Here is a 25879-nt window from a genome sequence, read left to right as displayed (position 1 = left end):
TTTCAAGACACTCTAAAATATAAAGATATGATAATTATAAAAATAGTCCAGTTGATGGTCTGCATAAACCTCCAATCTTAGAAACAACATTAGCAGGACAAATCAAATCCATTTTCTCTCAACTGATGTGAAGATGGTGTTTTAACCATTTTCCAGCTCCCAAAACTTTGCATTTGTAAAAACACTTGAAAAATCTTAAGAAAAAAAGGTTTATCTTGGCACAAGTTTTTTTCCATCTGGTTCATTCGTTTTGTACTCAAATCTGAATGGGACTGTTATGAATCAAAGCTTTCCATAAAACTTTGAGGTAGAGAAGAGAAGGATTAAATAGAATAGGTAGCAGTTAAAAAAAAACCCTAACACTAGAAAAACCCAACTGAACAACCAAAACCCAGAACATTTTTCTGTTTTCCTGCTTCTACTTCACATGATTTTATAGTATAATGTAAGTTTAATTGCAGATAATGTTGTATATATCTACTGTAAGATAGCAGACAGTATTCTATAAAAGCTAGCACGAATTCTAAGACTGGGTTTTATAACCTTACTAGGTACCAGGTAGGCCTACTGTCTCCAGCGTCTTAGAAAGGCAGAAGGACCCTTCATTTGATCTCATACCTATCTCCTTAGTGGTACCTGTGCATTCTATATACTGTGACCATCAAAATTAAATTTTATTTTCTTTATTGTTTTGATGGGAGCCCTGAAATACTGTCGCAAAATTTCTAAACATGATAAAGATGCTAAGTTTTGAAAGAAAGAAAGCACATCAAAGGCCCCATATGAAAATGTCATGTTTCTATTGGGGTTATCTTGACACAGAGGGAATTTCTCAGTGTTACTATGCATTAGCAGATCAGCAATATGACATACACAGACAGAGAACAGGCTTAGAAATGTCTGACAGTGCCTTAAAAATGCATGCCTTTTATAACATCAGAGCATTACATCTTGCACATAGGCAGCCTGCAGTATAGTACATAGTAAACACATTATTCAATGCCTTTTTTATATCCAAGGCTTTTTAGCAGCAATTACAATGTACCACTTCATATTTGACACACTGTCTAGTGGGGCTCTCAGGGAAGGGGAAGGTGTGTGCAAGAGAGAGCATTAAAAGCTGCATTCAGTTTGTGACACCCTACAAGTTATTTTCTGAAAGCAGTCTAAATACACTGGGAATACACACACAACAGCTTGTCCAGCCCAGCTGTACTAATGGCACTGAAAAACAAAAATCTTACTTGGCCAAAGTAGTTTTTTAGATGTCTAACAGAGAAGCTTCAGCTTCACACTGTGTAACAGATGTGATTTTCCCTTCATATTAGGAAAAAACAGTGACTGAAGGTTTTGTTGCTTGGTCTAGATAAAATATTTGAAACCATTAAGGTATCTTAAAGGAAGTAATGGAACACTGCCACATTTTTGCATTACAGGATCAACACAATAAACTAGACAATTAATCATCAGTTGCCATTCAAATATAGCTCCCTCAGGCTGGAAATGGGGTATTTCCTGAAAATTTTGTGCTCTGACAGAATCTGGGGTACAACAGGCTTATAATTCCACTATGTAAATGGTATTCCAATTTGGAAGGAAAGCTTCTGTCACAGTCTTTTTGCATCATTTGCATGGGAGTCCATCAGTGATAATGAAGCTGGATGATGAACAAATCATTAAAATCTAAATTAGATGGCATTTGGAGTCATTGCAGGACTAGAAGCACCATCAACAGAAATAAAACTAACAAACAAGCTCCTGAACAGTTAATGAACACAGAAGACAGGATCTTCAGTAGCATTCCCTATCTTTTCCATCCTCTAGGCAAAGTGGCATTAATAGCAGGGCTACCAAACATTTTCCTAAACCACATTTTATCTTTGGTACTTAAATTTCCCATGAAACTTCTATCAAGTATGGGTGAAATAATCTCTACTAGATGCACTGCTTAAGTCTGTGAAGCATTCTGTGACTCATCAGGTGGACTTCTGATTAAAATTCTATTATGACATGTAGGTGACCTCATCAGTTGGAAGAGACCTTGCCAAATCACAGCTTTCAAATCTCCTTAAATTTGCATGTATAAAAATACCTGTGAGTTTCTAAATATGAATTTCAGGTATAAACACAGACACAACAGTAAATTACAGGTATATGAGACAAGCATTCTTTTCAGCCATGCTGAGAGACAGATGAAAAATTTATCTCAGATATGAAGTCTTTAAAAAAATGCTAACAACACTGCATTCATACAATGCTTATTATAAAGACTCTTCAGAGGTTCATATCATGTTTGTTTTTGTTTTGTTTTTTTTTTAATCCAAGTGTCTTCTTAGTGGAAACACTGATTATACTTAGAACCAAACTGACATCAAACCAAATTTAGTGCTCTCTATATATCCACAAGATGGTGTAATTTATCCTTATCTGAGATAGTGGTTTAAAACATGGTTTCCAAGTTTGGGAAAAAATAGTGATACAAAAAAGAAAAATCAGTTCACTTTGTTGGATGGAAATATGAGCCTTTTATTAAAAATATCATCTGAAATGGCTGAGTTCAGAGTGGGGCTTTTAATTTCTGCTTTCTTTCTTGAAGTGCCCCATGACAAAGAGACCACTGCTCTAAATGTTTCTAGTACAATTTTTAAAAAGCTTTTGCATCTATTCAGCTAAGGAGAAGTCTCCCAATGATTACTCCCTCCTTTAGTGGGGACAAAACCACTCACATTGACTTAATCCTGAACAAATCAGTTGAGAAAAGAATTGCAATGAGTATGTGCTACCAATGAGTAGCAAAATGTAATGTACTCTGTAGTGTGTCCTACCTAGTGTAGGATTCAAGACTAGAATAAGATGACTCTTGATAAATGTTTACTGCATTACATTGGGTAATTACACTAATCCATAAAATGCTCCTTTCAAATCTTCTTGTCCTCTCAAGTTTAACCGGAAACTTCTTTCTGCACTCAGCTCTTAACTTTCTTCAACATCTCCTTACAAAGTAAGCAGCAGTCCAGCTTTACAGAACTGCACAGAGGGAGCTCCATATTTTTAAGCAGTTTTCTCTATTTACCTCTTAAAAGGGAGCTAAGTCAGGGTGCTCATTAAGGAGAGGATTTGTAGAAGCACAGGTCTCAAATTGCCTCTAAAATGATGGTGCTCTACTACATAATCCAGAAATTAGATTATTGGCCTGGTCTTACAAGGTCAGCTCCACCAAACTATCTGAGATTTCACTATTCAGTATTCCTTGGAAAACTGAAAATTAGTGAAGATGATGGGGAATGGAAGGGCAAGTTATACTGATAAAGTTTCCTAAGGTTCCCTAAACCCGGCAATGAAAAAAATCATTCAAAATTCAGGACAAGCAAACAGAGTTAAGTACATGCATTTATGACATTTCTGAGTTTTTGTCTTTTTTTTTTTTTTTTTTTTTTTTTTTTTTTTTTTTTTTCTTTTTTTTTCTTTTTCCCCCCAGGTGAAAAAAAATCACTGCTCTTCACAATTTCAATAAGACTGAAGGAGGCAACAGTAGAATTCTGCATATTTGTTCTTTCAGGATGCTGGAAGAAGAAGACAAAAATTTGCAAGGAATACATTTGGTTCTTTAGGTAATTTGGGACTTTGGAAAGACTCTGATTGCTATAAATCCTTACAAAATAGAGACCATGTCGGTACCCTCTATTAAATTATTATGTCTACTCCAAAAATGTCCTCAAACTCAGTCAGTAATAAGAGAGCCTTCCCATCTCCAATTATGCTGAAATAATTACAGAGCCTGTATTTTACAGTGGAGCTACTTAGCCAACCCCAGCAACCCAGGTCGTATGCTACAGTGTGCACACCTACCACACCACCTAGTTCTAACATTGTTTGCCATATTGTCTTATGAACTGTTACTTTTTTTAAAGTGAACATAGCTTTGCCAGTTCATAACAATATGTTACCAAAATCCTCTGTTCTTCATTCCTTACTCAACTGCTTTAAACAATTAATTTCTTTCATTAAAGTATTCTTACTTTTACAAGTTAAAAGAAGTTTCTAAGCAAGCTGCTAAAAATGAAGTCGGCAATGCAAGTTTCCAATTCTCTCCTACGAATACGGCAGAGTGGGATAAAAGATCCCAATAACTGTGACATCAGAAATATAATTTACTTTAACTCTATGACAGAGAAGAACTGGAATCTCATGCCAAGGTTCCTGATTCTTTATGATTCCTCCTGAGTTATCTCAACTGACACCACTGACGCCACAACTGGGACAAGGATGGAACAAAAAAAAAGCCACCATTTAACTTCATGAACTTATTTAAGATATCCAAAGTGAGGATGATTTACATCCTGAACAGGATCAATAGATTTTGGGGCTTTCTCCAGTGCCTACAAAGGCAGGTTGGAACAGGTAACTTTGTAACTTGGGTGTATTGGTTACACAGATAAAGTTAAGTGGGCTGAAACCCAGTGAATCACTCTGGCTGACTCCAGTGATAGCTTAAGAAAAGGTATACATAAAACTTGATAAAGATGACTATTTCCAATGATTACTGAAGCAATTACAACTGGTTCACAGAGACACTTTTTGTCTCAAAAGAAACACAACAAAAAGTACTCCAAAGAACAAAAAGCCACAGATGATGTAACTTCTTACCAAACAGAATAAAAACATTCTTGACACTAAGAACTGCTAAGGAAATTAGAACTTTATTAACAATATATTTTTGCTGTAGGAAATTGCTAATGTTCCCCTATGGCAGATGAGAAGGGAAAGGACAGAGAGGTCATACAGAAATGCTCTCATCACAGAGAAGTTTTAATTACCGAGAAGTTCGCAAATCCTTCCCCTGTAACAGAGAAGAAGCAAACCTGAAGTCTGAACTAAAAAGACTTAAAAATCCAGTCATACAAAACTCTTAATAGTATCTTATCATTAATACATAACACCTTTTAAACTTACCTCGATAAAGCCCAAAGAAACCTTCATAACGTAGCACTTTCTTGAAGCAATCAAAGCTGTTTTTATACATAAGCTCTCCCACAAAAGAACCTGTAGAACGCTGGTTTTGCATGCGAGTTTTCACTAAATCAATTGGGTAGACTGCAGTGGCTCCAACAGCTGCAAATAAAATTCAAGATATAAGAAAACATGATTTTGCATTTGCACTGTTTGACTACAACTGTCATCTTTCACATTTAAATCTAATATACCAGTTATATATTTTTTCTTCATGATATATTCTGGATACATTAAACTACCTCCCACAGTTTTAACCAAATGCATTTCCACTCTTACCTCATTATTAATTTAATTTTCCTGAAATTTGTTTGGGGACAAATCAGATAGCAACACCACCTGGAAACTTCAACAGCTCATGAATTCCAAAATTCTTGTAGACCAGATTTCCCCTTCAGTCTTACAGTCATCCCATCCCTTAGACACAGCTCCAAGGGAAAGAGTGAGAAACAACCCACACTTAAATGAGAGGCAGGAGGAGAATAGCAAAAGAAAAGAAGAAAAAACCCAAACAGTGAAGATGAATATTCTTTTGCTCAGCTGTGACTAACCTCCAGCAACGGAACCAAGGGCAAACCTATACGCTGATTCTGCAATCTGGATGAGAACAGGTCGAGACACATCGCCTGAAGCTTTCTGTCAAGGCAGGATTTAAAACAAAAGGAAAGACAAGAAAAATAATCAAAACATCTCATTTCCCAAGAGAACATTTCATGATCAGACAGATACAAGTATATGGATACCTGGAAGAAATTCCACAATACACTAGAGATTTTGCTCTCAATTATTACTTCTTTTCCACTGATTTCTAAGGCAGCCTCTTCTGATTGGAATATCAAAGAAAAGAGATACTACAACAAAATTATACAACTCCAAAATCAATGGTCTAAATGTGGTCTAAATGAGGGCTTACACATTGTCTCTTAAGTCATTAATTTTCTACAGCTGAAAGCAACTCCAGCCTGGAATTTATTTCTACTGTCACCAAAACCATGTACACCTATTACTTACCAGGCTACCAAAACAAGTATGCAAGCATTCACAAAGATTAGCTAAAGAAAAATAAGGTTTCATAAAGCACCCCCACAATTTTATTTTGCTCAGAGTCTGTGAGTGCTAGATTTAACCCAATGAGAAACAAATTTCAGAAGGGTTCTGGATTTAAAATTGCTATCTAATGAAAGAAAATAATAAAGAAAACAAAAGTTCTGCAGGGGCATTAAGTCTTTCACACTTACTAGCACTTTTTGCAGTAAGTTCTTTATAGGATACTACAAGTAAAGCAAGAAAATAAGAATATGGATATATTTTCCTGTGTTTACATTAATTCCAACATAGCTGGAGTTGACCAGAAAGAAATTGAAGGTATCAATGTAGGTGAAGATCATTCTATCTCAGCATCAAGTAGCTGACATTAGAAAGGAATTGGGTGGGAAAAAATAGAAAAGTGGTACATACACTAAGAAGAAATAGTAATATTTAAACAGTTTCTTTGTCCTTGCCTCAGAACAACATAAATCATGGTAGCAGAGACAGTGGCCCCAAAGCAAAAACTGACGAAGCTGCTACTTTCATCACTCATTTTTGTCTACCTTTTACTGCCACCTATTGTAACTTACATTACTTGATATCCAGCCCAATGCAAATGCTTTTAACTCCTTTAGGAGTCTTCTAGGAATAGATGGTGAGCTTTTAGGAGCCAACTCATTTGAATTCATCCCAGCATCATCACCATTTACTCACTGCTCAAACAAACAGAAAACCACCACCCCAGATATTGCCTTGGAGTGGTGGTAGGGGTGTTCACATGCAGGGGAGGCAGGAGGAGAAAAAAGAGAAGGAAAAGAGATGCATGTGTACACACACACACACAGAGGCCTGGCTTATGGCCTGGTAGTCCTAAAAATGTAGCCTGGATCAACTCATTGTGGTCAAACTGGCGTCTCTGCACAGACCCAGAGCAGGAAAAAAGAAAACCAACAAAAAACCCTTAGTCTCACAAGACACAAAGTTAAGACTGCCTTAAAATAGAGACAGAGAGGAACAGAAGGGTTAGTTTTAAATCTGTCTGTATAGAAACTTGTGTCAATGAAAATACAAAATATGATAAGATGATACGAAAACTAAAAGATCAACAGGTTTGATATTTAAAGAATACTCCTATTTCCCTTTTTCCAAAACCAAAAAAAAGTCTGTCTGTGGTTATACCACTGAAAGTAAATATCCTTTAGGTTTTGGATATGCAGAGAATATTATTGCTTCTACTGAAACTGTGATGTTAGTCTATACATAAGCTCTCCTACTTTGATATTCAGCAGAGCAAAAAGCAAAGCAGAGAACACTGTGAAGCCAGGAACAAGCATATGTGTTCAGAACAAGAGCTGCAATTTCATAGGCTAGATGCTGAATTTTACCATCCTTATTTGAAGTAGTAAGTCTCTTTTCCTCATTGAAAAGAACACAGACCAACAGAATCACAAAACATAAACAACTTAATTAGGCATGCATCTAATATTTACTGAATGGCTGGATGACACTCTTATACATTTTATCTTTCCAAAGTAAATTACATTTGACCTGCCAAAACGGAGCCCAAGAGGAAGGGGCACAAAGAAGAGATGGAGAGAACATGACATAGGTTAAAAAATAAATTCTAACAAGATGTTACTCCTCAGAGTTATTACAGAGCACAAGAGAAAAGTAACTTAGATGACAACAACAGGAAGAGGTTGGCTGTCTATTTACCTGGCACTGGAAACAAATAATAGCATCATGTTGGCTTGTGTTCTTACCTGTCTCTGAGCCTCAGCCAGGTTGTAGGGCAATGTCCCTTCCTCCAGAGGAGCGATTCTTTCAATATCAGCTAACGTCATGCGCCTGAGGAAAGTAATTCACATTAGTGTTTGCTTAGAGGTTGGTTTTCAAATCACTAAAAATTACCTGCACATGGGCACTACACAACACTCTCCTGTTCCCCAACACCACCTCCCACTCCTTCCAAGAAGTAGAGAAAAGAAGAGGAAAGAGAGGAGGATAGACAATTCTCCACTTACCCCCGTGGCTCATAAAGATCTGCTAACTGAAACAAGATGTCAACTTCCATGGGTGTAACCTGACCAAACTTCTGGGCTGCCAGAACAAACTCCTCTACAACAGAACAAAAATACAGAAAATTAAATGAAATCAAACCAGAAGAAATAACCCAGAGCATCCCAAAGTTGCACTATATTTCAGTATAAAGTAGAAGAAGCTAGTTGGGGAGGGTGGAAGGGGAGTAAGTTACCCAACATAGAAGTGTTCCTGTCACTACATAAATGTGTGCTTTAAATGGTCTGTCCTTCATGCAAGTAAGTACAACTCTCTGGTCTTAAAGCTTAGTGCTACCAGCAGGATTTAGGATATTTGACATACGGTATCAATCAGCTGCAGGTCAGAGGGAAAAATATAAAATAAAAAGCAAACAAAGAAAAACCCCCAAAACAGGAGTCAAGAGACGTGGAACTTTTCATGCATAGTCCCAGGAGGCCACATTAATGAAACTCTGGTGTTGCACAGGGAATTCTCTATAAAAGTGGTTAGATATAGCAGATAACATCTTGTTCCAAGCTTGTAGATCAGCTTACTGTGCCGCCAATACAAGTTTATGGAATTCTTCAACTACCCTTGAAGGTCACTTTAATAGGCTGCCAATTTGGCAGGAGTCCTAGGAAGTTTTTTAAACTTTTAAGTATCTTTACATACTTTCCTCACCCTGCCCCCACCACCAGTTTACTAGGACCTTTTTCTGATTGAAACAAAATGAAAAAGCTGGAGGGTGGACTCCGACAGGACTGTACAAAACTGAGTGGCAAACCAAGGAATGGTAACAAGGCAGCTTCCCCCCCACCATTGATTTAAAAGAACACAGATGAGTTCTTCCCTCCATCCAAATACCCAAGGAAACTTCCAGACTGTAAATTTCTACCAACCCTTAGTGACTTCCACATCTTTTCTATTTCCAGCCAGAGTACTGTAGATCTTTCTAATGAGCTCCATGTTGTTAAGGAGAGAATTAAATCCATTAAAATAGGAAAAGCTGACCTGATGGGAAGTGGTACCTCCAGCAGCCTAGAGTACAGACAGTAAAAGGGGAAAAGAGAAAAGAGATTGTTACAAAACTAAAAAAACATTGAAATAAAAGTTTTCAAACAATATTCTTTTACAAGAGTGACAGTAGCAGGCTTGCCTTTAAAAAAAAAAACAAACCTGCAAAAAAAACAAAGAACTTTAAACTATGAAAGATTCTTATGTTACTGAAACTAATCATGACCAGAATATAAAACTCTCCCCACCCTACAAACCTAAACAAATACATATGCAGGATTATAACAACATAACCAGCAGTAATTTAAAAAGTTCAAGTTTCAGTACTACTTCAGTTGGAAATGTTTCATAAGTTAGCTTATTTCTAGTAATGAGGAAATCTACTTCTACATGTAAAGCATATTACTATATAGAAAATTTCAACAAAACCAAAACATTTTCTGAAAAAGGTCAACTGAAACCTTTAAATTCACAGGCATTTCAAGTTATGGAAAACCAGCAGTAAGCTCTCAGGCTTATATCAGGCAGTCAAACATAATGGGAACAATAACCTTCAAACAGTTACTCATTTTCAAATGAGAACTGAGCCTAAACCTTTGTTTTAAAGTGGTGTTGGGTCTGCATACAGAAAAAAATTATTGGATCAATTCACTATTTAAGTTCTAAGATCAATGATCAAGCAAACCTCTGAAAAAAAATACGCATAAGCTTGCCAAAATTTAACTGACCTTGAGGGATAATCAAAAATCATATCTGATGTTTTATGAGAGAGTATATGACCCAGGAAGGCTGGTAACAAGACTGTGAGAGAACCATGGAAGAAAGCACCAGGTCTCACTGTCAATCCCTAAACCTTCTGGCTATGCTTCTTGCTGCACACATCTTCTAATATTCTGGACAGAGTTTGCACTCCTTATCACTTCATACATCCCTCTGAAACTCTCCCTTGTAAGTCAAAGCAGAACAGACCTTTAAGCAGATCTTCAAATCTGAATATGGCCAAGCTTTGGATTACTTGGAATGTGCTACTGCAAGTTCCCAAATTATAAACTGTGGTCAAAACCAAATGTACCTCTTTTCTTTCTTCAATGAAATTGCAGAATTGCAGTATTTAATTCAGTTTATGCACTCCAAACTGAGACAAAATATACAGTCAAGTGTAACAACTATCAGTCAAGATATAGTGATGTTGTTGATGTTCCAGTTCATACGTTGTCCCAGGTACTTGGAAATTACACTCAGGAGCTTAGAATTTACATTACAAAGCAAGTTCTTTGAGGATGATGTCCTAAGTGGGATGTAATGGTGTTCAAAAATATTTGACACAGTCTACTATGATGGAATGGCTAGGAAAAAGGCAAACTCTACATTAGTAGGCCATTACTAAGGTCCATCTTTATGCTTTGTCTTCTGCTCTGGAAACATTGAGGACATATATTCAGCAATCACGGTTAATTTTCGTAAGTGTAGATAATAACTGCTGAACTTCAAAACATGCATCCTCAAGCTGGATTACACATCCTGTAGTGGTCAAGGAACATAAGAAAAGGAATCCCACATCTGTATCCCAGGTCTGCTAACTGAGATACCAGAACTACTCACAGCTACTAGACATTCTTCTACAAATGGTGTCAGCATGTGTGGCCGGATAGTGACCATAATGTCCCTGAAGTCCATAGCTGTGACTCTTCCAGACTGAGCATTGTCTCTCTGTACAAAGGCTTGTTTTGCATGTTCTAATTGTATCTCCTGAAAACATATGGGGGAAAAAAAAGCAGTTAGGTTTAAAATAATCACCTTAACAGTTACATTTAATATAAGTAATGCAATCCTACAAGACTCTTATACCTAACAAAATATGACTACATGTAATCTAATTTTAATTGGCTGTTGCATGTATCTTTTATGTAAATTTCAGCCTTTTCTATTTAGCCTTTCCTATGGTCTCTACTACTGTCCTCAGGACCTAGGACAACATCACGATTTCTTTGCTGTCTGGACATTTGTCATCCAATTCATCTAACTGAGAAATGGAGAACACATACCAACATACCAGTGCAAGTAATGTCCCACTCATGAACATTAAAGTTTTCCATGATGTGCATTATCCAGTTTATTGCATGTGTCACAGCAGGTCAAAATATTTTCTGTAAAAGCACTCACTATTTACTGAACGAGGACAATGAAATCATCCAAGATTTCCATGTAGACACCTACTAATCTGGCAAGGATTCCCTCAAACCATATCCTCATTTAAAACATAAAGTTATTTGTTTACAGAAGACAGCACCAGTTTAATTTAGAACTCCTTGTTACATGACTGATTAAAGATCAGTTCTCGGTATTTCAGTAGTAGTAACAGGCATAAACATCTGATACAACCACTTGATAATCTTAATTTGTGATTCAAATGTACTACTGAGAGATAAGAGAAGTAAAAAGGTATATAATCTCTCAAGCTGTATATTTTCCTACTGTGACCTTCATCCTTTCTTCTTAAATTACTGTTGGGCAACTTTCTTTTTTTTTTTTTTTTTGTCATTTAAAAGGAACAATCCTGCATAGATAGTAACTGGATATTGCATATGAATTATTGTTCGGTTCCACAGGTTTGAAAACAATGAAACATCTTTGATGATGTAGTTAGACTTCCCAACTGTATTTTTTAGTTGGAGGAACACAAATCATTGCCATATATTCCCTTTAACTTTCAAGGATTATAAAAACTTCTTCATTGGAAAAACAGTGCTTATTTTAAATACATATTCATAGTCAGTTATTAAGAAAATGGAGTCAGAGCAAAACTATGTCAGCAATACTGAGCAAGTTTTGCAGTTGACCATGACACTATCCAATTATTTCCATTATATTTGCAAATATGCACTTTAAAATACTAATCCAAGACTTGAGCTAGTCAAGAATCACCAAGGATTCACAGTACATATGATCTCCTGTAAGTTGGTATTTGTGTCACAGCAGCATTCAAGGAAATTCAAGGAAAGAGTGAAGGGCAAAAGGCAAATTCAGAGTAGGATCAGAGCCTCCCACAGGCCTGCAGATGCCATTCCTCCCTCCTTCTATTCACTCAGTTCACGCTGCCACTCAGATCATGCTTGTGTTTTTATTTCAGCCTTCTGACTTCGTTAATTTTGGTCCTAATTTCTAACTACAGCACTGTACCCTTTATGATGAAAATTTCCTAATATATTAGGCAGAGGGAGGAAAGGGGTAGGGTGAAAAGACTGATCAATGTTTCACTCCAGAATTAATCTGAAATTTCTCTGATGGGAAACACTGGTGGGGGTTATAATTTGAAGTGGTACCATTTCAGTTCAGCCACATTTTCTTTACATCATAGACCCTTAAGTTGAAGTGTTACAAATCAGCAATAATACTGACTGGCTGGATGCAGCCATGCAAGTTCTTACTTCACTCCAATTGAGACTATCATTTCAACAGAAATTTAGAAGGAAGCAATTTTGGAATGCTTATGGTGAGATGAGCACAAAAACACAAAAAGACTTAGTCAGCTTGAGACAGGCAACTACTTGGGAGGCAGAGAGCTCTGCAGAGGTATTAAGTATAACAAAGCTTGTATCCTAAATACTCATCACCTAGCAGGTAGAAACATATGAACAAATGAACAAAAATGTTTGTCATTAAATGGAAGCACCATCAGAAAAAAAAATTGTATTTAGCAGAAGGATTACGTGGGAAACAGTGAATGTTGCTTTCTTCTCTTTCCCTCATTCAATTTGTTTTAACCACTGAAACTGCTGGCAGTGTTTCACTGGCAGAATCTAGCATTAAAAAGCAGTAAAAAAAGGACAGCACTTGCAGAAGTCCAATCTGCTCCTGTCTGTGTACACCCATCAGTGACCACTGGTGTGACCTTGGCTGACAGTGATGTCTTAGCCACAGGACAAAGCAGGGCTCGTGCTCCAAAGAGGTGCATCAAGGACACGTTTCTTGTCATCACTCAGGTAACTGCAAAAAGACTGCTAGTACTACAGCTGAGAAGAAGCCAAAACACAACATCCACTCCTTGCTAACATGATTCTTTCCAATTTCCTTAGTAAACTGGAACCCACTGGAGAAAATTATCCCACTTGGTTAAACACATTGTCAAGGTCTTGGTGATGCCATTTACCCATCTTCCTGTCAGCCAGAAAGGAGCCATTTAGCTGTAGACAGACAGCAAGACTATACTGTGAATGGGATAATGTCAGTCTTCTGAAACTGCCTATTCACACCTCCTCCTTAGTTCAGAAACTAAGTTCCAGTTCAAAATGGTTTACACACACTGCACATAGATAAAGAAGACTGACCTCAGAAAGGTAGAGACTTTTAGGCTATGGTCATTTTGAGCAGTGCTACACATTTTCCAGTTACATCAAGAAGAAAGAAGCACAGGGATCTTCAGCCACATGACATTCCCAAACCATGACCATGGATGGCAGCAGTATGGCACACAAGAACACAGAGACAATCACACGGTAACAAACTCAGAACTAAATTCCAGACAGACCAAACAAACCAGACATATGTCACTTTTCTAATCACTGCACAGTGCATATCAATGCAATAAACTCCTTAAAGTGTTGACTTCAAAAGAAAGGCTATACATTCCCTCAGCCTCCATGCCTGAAGCTGAGACAACTCACAGCATAACTATGTTTCAAAATGAGTTCAGTAGCTACTGGCAATTTATCAGGAAATTCTCTATGGGATGTTTGCAACATGTTGTGTGTATGCAGCTAATATTAAGAAAAAAATCACCTTAAAATAAACTGAAAAACAATAAAGCAAAGCTGTAGTCTTCAGAGATGCTATCTGACTTGCAATAATTTTATAATTTTATTTATATTCATAAATTTTATTTCAGTCCCATATTATTTTACCTAGACAGACTAAGGTTTAAAGAAATACAATCCTCATTACTTTGCAATACAAATTACACATCCTGAAGAACCTTCTCCAACTAGACTTCCTGTAAACTTAGATATACATAAAAAACAAACATTTTCCTTGATGCTGGAAGTCCAGAATTCCCCCAGGTAGCATAAGACTTTGTGAAAAATTAATTTGTACATCATGGCACCAGAATTCTAATGAAATTATTTCCAATCAAGAGATTTTACCCCAGCTTTCCCTTACAGCTCATTAAAAGCTTCTTCACCTTCCACTTAGATAAAAATTTATGTTTGCATTCCATCCCAATGGATCTACAAGTCATCAGATGCAACACAGTCTTTGCCACTGGAGTAGATCCCAAGGTTCAATTATAAGAGAGTACATTTCATCAGCTAATATTCTGGGTATAAATAAATTCCCAGACAATGCAGAAATGGTTTTACCAGGCCCACATATAAGCATATGTTATAATTCATCGTGTGGAATAAATTTTACATGCTGAGAAAGAGGCTGATGTTGCTCTTCATAAGGCAGACTTGCCACTTAAGTGATGATGGAACATGACCATATCCAAACACATATACATAGACAGATGAGCTAATTTAAAGCTAGCAAATGAGCAAGGTAAAACAATACACCTTGAGCTCTAGGCTGATGCAAATAGATTGTTAACTGTATTAGAGCCAAGGAGTTTGGAGGCTATACTTTCAGGCATCTCTGTTTTTGCAGACAGAAAAAGTGCTGGCAGGATATAAATATTCAGAATCCCATATAAACACTTCATATTTAAAGCCACAAGAGATCCATCTTGTGCATGGATAAAACATACTAATGTTATTTTCCAACTACCTTGAGCTTTGCCAGAAGTGATGATTAGTCCAAATGCTGCAACAGATAATGATCATGGAACAAGTTTATGTGATATAATAGGACCCAATGTAAAGGAATTTGAATCTAGCTAGATTATTCCATTAAAAGTTGCAAATTGCATTGTACTTACAAAGCAGTACCTGAAGCTCCTTACAGAACCATCTGGTCCACGTTAAGTGCAATGTAAAGTGCATTCACACATCAGGAATGCAGAAAGATAATTTGGTATCCACTGTGGTCTCCTGCTGTCTAAGGTCCAAGGTCTAGACATCAGACCAAAAAAGACTGACTCATGCACAGGCAGAATGTCAGAAGGAAAGTCTGAGTACCAAAGGTTATAGAGCTTAAAGGAAGATTTCCATGCCTGTGAACAGTAACTCTCCACTTTGTGCTGAGAGCCATTTGTGTGCCCAAACTTCAGTATCTGTAATACAATGCTGCAAGGCAAGAATCAGCAGGGAAACTTATGTGATTCAAGGATTTACAGTTCTAGAAAGTGGGTAAACAGATGCACCCAATTACTGTGACTGACTGAGCATCCTAATAGATTGTACTGATAATAGGCAGCCCCAGCAGTCTTAGGACAATTAATTTATTTGAAAATCCTTGCTGCCTGCACCAATGCTGAGAGCATCTTTATTAGCAGCATTAGAACTTTTCCTGAGTGCATCTCACCTCTCTGGAGACACCCAGAATTGTCACCCTTATTATCCTGGTTTATGCTACTCCTCCCATGTTTCTGACCTATATGGATCATCACCAAAAGGGCTGGCTGGTTCATCAGGACCACTGACACCTTCCATCACAATCAATTATCCCCACAGTATCATCCCATCCAAGAAAAGTCCTTTCAGATAAGAGGAACATCCCTCCACAAGATGAGAAAGCCTAATAGTTAGGACTAATCTCCAAAGTTAGAAAACTCCTGCCTCAGTGCATGCTTTTCCTAATTCAAGTTAAAAACACAAAAGAACCCAAATAAAGAACTCAAATCTTCTAAATACCCAGCCTTAACATTACAAGCTCTTTTAGGTCTGTGACTCTAACCTCTCTTAGCCTCTCTCAATAACCCTTACACACACACCCTTCTTTTTTCTTTCTTTCTTTTTTTTTTTTTTTTAATGGTGAGAAAGTGTAGTATTTTTTTTTCTGAGGTTTTTCTACTGATTTTCCTCAGATCTCTAAGCAAATAGACAGACAAGGCAAACAGGACTGGCACTTTGTTAAAACTGTGACTTTAAACCACCAATATCAGGATACATTTCCAAGGCTTATTCTGTAGTTGGAAGGAGATACCAGAACACATTGCCAGAGGCATTTTTTCCTAATCAAGTAGCACATTTGCTTTTTCATTCAAAAGAGGTTCTGATTCCTATTTCTGTCACAAAACTGGTTTATGTCCTAGCTACTTAGGAGTTACAATAGTCAATACAAAGCCTGAGGGAATATGATTTAATCATGTGATACCTGACGTCCTCTTCATACAAAGTTAATTAGGCTCTGTTCTACAAAGTCAATTTGAAACATTTGTCTCAATAGCATTATCTTAATTATTCCTCATCAAAATGATACCACCTCCTACTGTGAACTAACATACTTGTGTAAACAAGGGAAAAAGAAACCTTGCAGTCTTGAAGCAGGTTCCCATCTTAAAACTCTCTAGTGTAAATACTAATACAGGCATTAAGTATTCAGGAGGAATACAAATAAGAAACTCACGTGTTTCACCTCTTTTCCTACTGAAGACTATTTTTAACAGTACTGCTGAAAATACAGATGATCAGTTTATTATTTTATTAGCATAATATTTTACTTCCTGTAACAAAGTACCCAGAAGTATGAATAGCCAAGAATTCCTTGCAAAGAGCAGTATTTTTTTTTATATGATACAAACAAATTTTCCCTCTCTAAGACAAGCTTAATTCAAAAAAGATCAAAAGTAAAGTGTGTGGAAATGGCATGTAACAAATATTACTGGATATCATCTCTGAATTAAATATATGCTTGGTAAACATGCTGTTTACAGACAGGAAATTAAGTACTTCTTAATAAGAGTCTGTCAAGTTGAGTCCAAAATGTTCAATGCTGTTATTTAACATTCTTTGACTTGTATATTTAAAAATACAGGAGATTTTCAGACATCAAAGTCTAGGTTTTTAATTTCACATCTAAGTCTACACAACCCTGTAGAAAAAAAAACAACCTTCTGCATACAGGTGCAAAAACAAAGGAAAAGGGAAAAAAAAACCAGCTAGCCTGAATCAGTAGTTTTTCCAATAGAACATCCTATTTATCAACATATTATACAAGTCCAGCATTCTGAATGTAAAAGCCTACACTTGGTATATATTTCAACTTTGCTACCAGCACAGTATTTGTCAAGTTTGCAAACACTTTGATTCTTGCTTCCTTTTTATTACTCTTGAGAAACCATTCTGTATTAGACCCACCAGTAAAAACTGAGTGAACTCTGGGTATGTTAGGTGCCTTTTTCTATCCTTTCCAAAATGCAGCTGTACAAACTCTGAATTCCAGTTGAAAGGAATGTGCTGATGAATCGTGGTCTGGCCAAAAACTTGTTTAGCATCCTCTGGGAAGAAAAGAAAAATGTTCATTTAGTAATAAAATAAAATAACAATAGATACAAACATATAAACAAATAGGATATTTTGTAACAGGGAAGCAATCCTGTTCATATAAATTAGTAACATATTGTACAGCAAACCTAATGTTTTCCTGCTCACCCAAATCATCACCCTCACAAATAGTTTCTGAAAAATATTTTTGTGAAGTTTTATACCCACAGCATTTAATTTAAAGAAATTTCAAGCTTCAAATTCAAACAAGGAAAAATTAAAATTAAAAGACAATTTATAAAAAGATGGCTAAAGCTAACTGATTTCCAGCATAATCTTTTCAAGCTGCTAACAACGAAAATTTTGTGTCACTACAATTCAGGCTTTTGAATTTTTCCCAGAGTTTTCCACATTCAAACAAATCAGCTACAAAAACACCATTACATCAAGATCCTCTCTTCTGGAGTTACTTACAGAGCAGTGACAAGCAGGACAGGGGATGGGGTGAAACATGACAGGCAGGAATAAAAACTTATCACCAGCACTATGCAGAGTTTAAGCCTAAATCTCTTCCACAAGGAGGGGGGCAGCATGACAAGTATGATCACACCTATATACAAGCTTCATATTTGGTAGTCACAACTGGGCAAGAGTTTACTACACACTTGGCAGACTGGTAATACACAGCAGTTTCCATGAAGAAGCAACTATTTGATACAGGATCAGTAGTAAGGACCACATGTTTCTGCAAGTAGACAGCATATACTGTAAGTAATGAAAACAGCAATGAGATCTAAGCAAGTACTTGTCTCAAAGGAGAGAGCCCACTTCAATATGATAGTTTTATCTCTGCCAAAAAAATAGGGCAAAGATATCCTCTGAAGACAAGCTCAAGGTTAGAGGTTCCCAGCTGCTATATGCTTTCCTAATTGCTGTATGACTCTTCCAGCAACTCAAGCCAAGAGGCAGTTCTTGTCTCCTGTGAGTTCCTGTGAGCATAGAGATGGTTCCCAGGAGTCACTCCCTGCCCACAGGCTGGGCCAGGAGCTGCTCTGCTCCCTTCATGCTGTGTGGAAGAAAGACCAGGAGTCCAAACCACGAGCTCCTGTCTGTCTCTGCGAGCAGCAGAGCTGTAAGCCAGTTCCCAAGCACAGCTGGTGCCTGGGGTTGAGGAAATCAGCACAGCTTAGTGCTTGTCTGTGCTCAGAACAAGCTGGGAGTCACCCCACTGGAGCCAGCTTCTGCCTGCCAGGCAGGACTGGGAGCCACCTTCCAGCTCATTGCAGTGCCACAAGCAAAGGTGGGAGCTGACTCCTCGGGGCGATGAGGTCCTGTCTCCTGTGCATGTTGAGTTCCAGCTCCTGGTTCAGCCCATGCCAGGCAGGCACAGCAGCTCTTTGCCTTGGGGAATTCCAACCAGAGTGGAATCCCCTCTTTTAGGAAAGGAAGCAGGAAAAAATGAGAGTGAAGCCAGGAAGGCAGGAAGAGCCAAAGTAAATGAAGAATAAAGACATAGAAAAAAACAGTCACAAAGGGATGAAAAAGGCAGGTGCCCTGCTGCACCAATCCAAACACCCTGCAGATGGTATAACCCACAAAAATAGTTTGTTCTAAAGCAAGAAGGCTTCACAGAGAGAGCAGAAATGAAACTGCAGACCTCTTCCCATCTCACAACCCAGACTGTATTTTCAGCTTTAAAAACACAGCACTCACTGATGCCAGGAAATCAGCGGTGAAAGAGCAAGTTGGATTTAACTTACAAACAGAAAGACTAACCCCAGTTAACCTCAAATTCATAAAATTCATAATTCCAAGTCCTAATGTCCTATGAGAATTTTCTCCAAGCAAAGTCAATGCCCCCAGGACAGCCCCATTGTTCATTCATGTCTTAAGCTCCATCACAGCCAGCTTGGATCTTGTCTGCCAGCATTCTCCAGGAGCAAAATTCTGCTCTCAAGGCAGTGGGAGAGAAAGCCTATTGGTTCAGGGTGAGGTTCTATCCCTCTACTTGAAATCTTTCATTTAGGGTGCTTCCTACTGACACAGCTCAAGGCACCTTGCCACATGTCACTGGAGATCACATCTATAAAGTTCCTGCTTTCTGCCAGACTTTCTTCAAAGAAGGCAACCAGCATGAAAAAGACAGCCTGTCTTGCCTGCATAAAAGAAGAAATAAAGGTTGTCTCCTTTTGGCAGTGGCTGCTGCTTTTCCAGAGAAATAAAGACATTCACAGAGAAATCAGATGTTCATCTGCTTCCTCTTTCCCTCTCATCCCACCTCCAGAATTTCCCCAGAGCAAGCCACTGATACTATGAGGATGAAATTAGGAACAAACCATCATTTCCTAAAAGCTGTGTTTGTCTGGACTCCAGACTTGCCTTTGTCAGAGAAAAAAGGTACATTCTTACCTGATTCATGGTAAGAGACAGCAGAAGCTTAGCTAGCATAAAATGAGTCTCAAATTTGTTTTGGTGGGGCAAGGGTCCACACAATTCTTACTTTAAATTGTTAACATATGAAAGCTGCAAAACTTCCTTTGAATATGCCCCTGTAATTTTATTTTAATTTATTATCACACATTAGCCCCCTTGAAGGAACAATGTATCTTGCTCCACCAGCTCTGCATCCTGTAAACCCTCCTTGGCTGGAGCCCAAAATTAAGATTCCATCTCAAGAAAATGAAATATACAATCACAGAAAGGTTTGGGTTAAAGAGACCTTAAAGATCATCTAGCTTCAGCCGCCCTGCCATGGGCAGGGACACCCTTCACTAGGCCACGTTTCTCAAACCTCATCCAACCTGCCCCTGAACAATTCCAGGGATGGGGCATCCAGAACTTCTCTGGGCAGCCTGTTACAATGTCTCACCACCCTTAAAGTAAAGAATTTCTTGCATATATCTAACCTAAAATCTACTCTCTTTCAGTTTAAAACTATTCCCCTGTGTCCTACCTTATAGGCTCCCTTTAGGTACTGGAAGGCTGCAATGAAGTCACCCCAAAGCCTTCTCCAGGCTGAACAAACCCAATTCTCTCCACTTTTCACCAGAGGAGAGGTGCTCCATCCCTTTATCATGGGTTTCCTCCTCTGGATTTGCTCCAACAGGTCCCTGTCCTTCCTGTGCTGGTACCCCAGAGCTGGGTGCAGGGTTCCAGGTGGGCTCTCACCAGAACAGAGCAGAGGGGCAGAATCCCCTCCCTCACCCTGCTGCACACGCTGCTTTTGGTGCAGCCCAGACACATTTGGCTTTCTGGGCTGCAAGGGCACATTACCCAGACATGTCCAAATGTCAAGAAGTGAAAAGAATGGTAACTTCAGACTAAATACAATGTTTAATTATTGGCAGTACAAAAGGCAAAGGAACGCACAGCAATGAAAGTAAAAACCTCATCAAGCCAATTAGGAATATAATAAGGTCTCTATCCAGACCATTTGCATTCCCTTGTCTGCTTCAGAGATTAAAGGCCACAAGCATGTCTCAGAAGTTCATGTAAGTACAAGTATTGCTCTAAACAGCCCAAGTTAAAGATCTGCACTTACTTTTTCCTATGACCTGGAAAACACAGACTACAATATTAGTGTAGATACAGTAAGAGAATCCACACAACTTGATATTTTCAAAATCATACTGTATATTGATGTCAATCAATATGACTTGGCAACTACTACCAGATGCTTTTCTGACAGAATGCATGTTGGATTATACAGTGCAGGCAGCTGACTGGAAGATTGCCTACTATGTTTCTACTGATTCTTTGATGGCATGAGACATGGTATCCGCTCTGCCACTTTTTACACATATCCCATACTTCATTTTTGCAACAATTTATGGTGCACAAACACCTATGCCCAGTGTACAGTCTTCTCCCTCTTCCCTCACTAGGTCTCATTACCCATCCATCTACCACATCACTGACTCAAGTCTCATCTGTAGGCAGACTGCCAAATTCAGACATTAAAAATCATTCATACTACATGAAAAATCTGAAGTGTTATTTAACCAGAAAAAGGTATCCAATCATGTACCAGAACTCACTCCAAGTTATTGTTCAGTTCTAAGAGTGTCACCTCCTAATATAAGTCCAGTATTAAAATAAAATATGGTCAATGCATTAAACCTGTAGTTGGAAGTTCCACAGCTATCCACAAGTCCCTTAACACAGCAAAACACAGAGAAGCTGAGATGTGCTTCCATAGCCAGGAGTTATGATGTCTGTTTAGACTTTTTTTTAAAGGAACCTGTTTCAGAATAATTTGTAATGAAAGGACATCTGGATTTCATGGAGTCCAGCCACCAGCCAAAGAAAGTCCAACCAGAACAGGTTGCTCAGGGCCATGACCAGATAAGGTTTCAATACCCTGCCATGAATTTCTGACTCAGGACACCAGGGTAAGGGAAGATTGAAATCCCAGAGGGTCACAATCAGTGGCACAGGGTCTAGTTGGAGGCCAGTCACTAGTGGTGTTCCCCCAAGGTTCAATACTGGGCCCAGGACTGTTTAATCAGAAAGTTCCACCTGAACACGAGAAAGAACTTCTTTACTGTGTGGGTGTCTGACACTGAAGCAGATTGCCCAGAGAGGATGTGGAATCTCCCTCACAGGAGATACTCAAAAACCATCTGGACACAATCCTGTGCCATGTGCTCTGGGATGACCCTGGTTAATCAGGAAGGTTGGACCAGATGATTCACTGTGGTCCCTCCCAACCTGACCCAATCTGTGATTCTGCAAATACCTCCAACAACAGACTGGAGTTCTCTGGGCAATTATGCCTTGATCCTAAACAAGTATTTAATCAAAGTACCTCATAAATGAAAGCTTTAAAATCCAGTTTAGAACACTGTTTAATTGCTTAAGTTTTAAAAAAGCAAAATGTTAATGCTTCAATGTCAAGAGCTGCTGTGCTGTTACACAAAATCAATCTAAAGCTAGCAAAAGATAAAACCATTTGTGTGTCTGCATTGTTTGAACCAGAGCTGTTAGAAAGCAAAACAAACAACAGTCTGAAGATTTTAAACATTCATTTTCAGAAATCCATGCTGTCACTTTTATCAAACTTTTTAAAAATCCAACTTTGAAATTCAATTTTAAATAAATTGCAAGGTTTTAAAACAAATAATTGTTTGTCCCTCCACAGTCTCTAACTGAAAAAAAGCTACCTTGCCATTTGTTTCTGATCACTGTGTGAAAGAATTGTTTAATCTTCCCTCCAGGTGATCTGCCTGCTGATTTACAGTGGAGGTTTTTGGTCCTTTAAGTCCTGGGGACCTTCTTCTCTGCAGTGTATTGATGTGTACTTTTAAATGCTTATTGCACAAACAAGCATGCTGTATTCACATTTTCATTCTGTGATTCCATTTTCATTTCTATGACATTCCATTTCCTGAGATTAAGAAGTAAAACAGAAATAAAGCATGCTTTGGAATAACTACAGACACTCTTGACACAACAATAATCAAGTAATAATTCTATATATTATCTTGTTTTACTGGAATAGTTGGGATTTATCCAAGATTTTGGTTGGCTTATTTACATTTGGTGTTTTGTTTTGGTTTTTTTGGTGTTGGTTTTTTTTTGTTTTGTTTTGGGTTTTTTTGTTTGTTTGTTTTGTTTTCTTGGGTTTTTATTTACTTCAAATGAACTTCAAATTCACAGCAAGTTTGAATTTATTTCCATCCTTAATAATGATAACTTTTATTCTAGAAAAAGTATGTCAACATCACATCAGTTCAGATAAGATATGGAATGATAGGCAGTCCAAGTACTTGGCTGGTTTTTCATTTATCCCCATTTATGTAGAAAAGGAGCAACACTCTGGAAGTACAAGCATTACAATCACCTTCCTCATCTCCCTGCTGCTTTGTTAAGGAAATAGTGGAAATAGTTTTATGATGGCCATGCAGTAAATTGAATAACACATTGGAATAGTTTCATTATTAAGGACAGCAAAGGAAAGGCACTCACCCCTCCAACTTCCCTCAAGAAAGCATTAAGAGCAGGAAGGGCTATCACAGCCACCTTTTTCCACAGGTTAGAAGCCCTGAAATAATAAACTAATGCTCTATTTTTGCTTCCTCTTAATTCCTCACAAAACATGGACAACCTTTTTTGCAATTGCAAATTACAAAAAATTTTAAAAAATTAAATTAGGCTACTTCTTTAAAATATTACAAAGAAAGTAGTAGAACACTCAAAATGAAGCTGGCAGAGTGGAAATGGAGCACACCATTTGAAGATAATGGGAGTGTATTACACAACTCAGAAAGGGGGGGGATGGTTTGAAAAAAGCAGCTCAGGCCAGTGCAATTTATCTGTGCTCTATCATGTGATATCACCATTCTAGAAAAGATTCATTCAAAAGAGTGAAAACCCCTGCCTTAGTGCACCTGACCCATTTAGACTAAGATCAGTTGCTGCATATATATACTTGTACACAAACACCTGAAAACCCCAGAATTCACTTCTTTTGATAACTGTGTGTGTAAGCGGCAGTTTATTTTTTCATAGGACTGGTTCCTCCAAATCCAGAAAAAATTCCCAAAGACAAAATTTAACTCAAAAACTAAAATAAGGAATTTCAACCAAATTATGTTGAGCCAGTCCAACTGTGGACTAGTGCTGAATTTTGCTGCTTAACATAAGCCAGTGTTGCTCCTTTTTAACCAAAGCTAAATAACTAATTCAATGTCCCATGTGGACAAATGAAATCATCATTTGGACTCATTTCTGTTATCACTATCATGGAGATGTAAAAACACAGGACTTTCAGAATCCAGACAGAATCAACACCTTTTTTTTTTCACACTGGCATGGGCTAATTTCCCTGAGGTTGTCCAGCAATAAAAAATTACTTCAGGATTCACATCTTTGTTTCCTACAGCAATTTAATATACTAACCAAAGTGATAAAAACAAACTCGTGACTCAAAGAAATAACCTTGAACTTTACACTTTACTTTCCAGCACAGACTTGAGAGCTCTATGTCTTTAACAGCTATTATGCTTACACAGATGATATACAAAAAAAAAAAAAATCACTTTCTTGCAAAGCATTAACATACATTTTCCCGCACTTACATACTTCAATTTCAAATACACTACAAAATGTACTCCCACAACAGTACTGTATTAGTATAAAACTATTTTAGTTCAATTAAAATGTCTAACTATCTACCCTCAAACCTATCTAAACTGTAATTTTCACTTTGAGCACTTCCAACATATTCTCAGTTTTGTTTTCTTTTAGTTTCTCAATTCAGGTCCTGAATTCCAAATGTTAGGAAAAAATAGTCATTAACTGCTAGGTAACAGCAGATTTTCCAATTTAGAAAACTAAATTACACACACCACAAAAATACGTATATTTTGCTATCTGAAATTTCATATTAAAATCTGTAATAACAAAACACTTTTCTGGCTCTTAGAACCTGCTGAAGTTTCTACTTTTCCCTCTGCAATTCCAGGCCAGTTTGAAAATGGGATGGGAAAACACAAGCACAAAGTGATAGGCTGCTCCTGACACAGTTTAAAATATATTCTGGTGTGGAAGCTTTTGGTGCCTCCCCAGATGCTGCCTACTAATCATGTTGGGCTTTTTTTTTCCAGCAGGATGTACAGATGGTTGACCCTCAGCTCACCAAAGAGTTACTCTGTTAACCAAAGAGTGACCTCATACAGCTGAAACTGACTCTCAAATTGGCCTGTTCCCACCTTTTCCACACCTAATTTTTTCTTTTTAACTAGCATGAAGTAGCAGTAGAAAGCACAATATTTTAGCTATCTGAGCATGAAGTATTCTTGAACTATCCCACCAAATTGGAAGTGCTCTCTGTTATCTCTATCTTTTAAAATTGGAGCCATTACAGTAAATTGTGCAAATCTACAGTTGATCTTCGATAAAAAGAGGAATTTTAACCCACTGAACTGGAATATCTTCCAAGCAGTTCTTCAGATCTCTGACAAGATACCCTACAACACACACATGCCAATCTGATATTCGCATGTATCTACATTCAGTCGTTCAGAAAATATATCACTTTAAAAGTTCCAAAAATCAAGGCAGTTCTTTTTGTAAAAAAAGCTGAGCATTAAAGAAGCGCAATAAAAGTCTACACATATATATATGTATAAATGGATACCCTCACAAAGTTTTTTTCACCTCCAGATAACACACCAACATCTGGAGCCCATCAGTGAGAAGCTTATGATCCTTGTTGAGCTACTCTTAGAAAACACATTGGTTAACTAGGCACACCCTCAGGCATTAAAAAAGACTGTACTGTGACAGCCCCAATGGAGTGCCAGCATCCTCAAAGGCAGCCACAGCAGGGTGGAGAAGCAGGAGGCTGGAGTCTCCCACTAAAACTGGTCACTTCTGCTCAGATGTGAACCTCAACCATTCTGCAGCTGGAAGAAGCAACAAAG

The 25879-nt window shown here is 37.8% G+C and overlaps 1 protein-coding gene across 2 annotated transcripts in view; it reads right to left on the bottom strand.

Moving 5' to 3' along the window:
- SLC25A13 (solute carrier family 25 member 13) overlaps window positions 1-25879 on the bottom strand; it is a 99869-nt gene that overhangs the window by 31107 nt on the left and 42883 nt on the right. For both annotated transcript variants that reach the window (XM_056486185.1, XM_056486187.1), the window contains exons 5-11: window positions 17328-17467; window positions 10696-10842; window positions 8979-9117; window positions 8064-8157; window positions 7803-7887; window positions 5562-5646; window positions 4954-5112 (exon numbers count right to left, since the gene is read on the bottom strand). In XM_056486185.1, the coding sequence (XP_056342160.1) occupies window positions 4954-5112; window positions 5562-5646; window positions 7803-7887; window positions 8064-8157; window positions 8979-9117; window positions 10696-10842; window positions 17328-17467 (849 nt within the window). The remainder of the gene's footprint in view (window positions 1-4953; window positions 5113-5561; window positions 5647-7802; window positions 7888-8063; window positions 8158-8978; window positions 9118-10695; window positions 10843-17327; window positions 17468-25879) is intronic.

The sequence above is a fragment of the Oenanthe melanoleuca genome, chromosome 2, assembly GCF_029582105.1.
Source record: "Oenanthe melanoleuca isolate GR-GAL-2019-014 chromosome 2, OMel1.0, whole genome shotgun sequence".
Taxonomy (NCBI): Eukaryota; Metazoa; Chordata; class Aves; order Passeriformes; family Muscicapidae; genus Oenanthe; species Oenanthe melanoleuca.
Note: the sequence above shows the minus strand (reverse complement) of the source record. Positions and strands in the feature narration are given on the sequence as shown.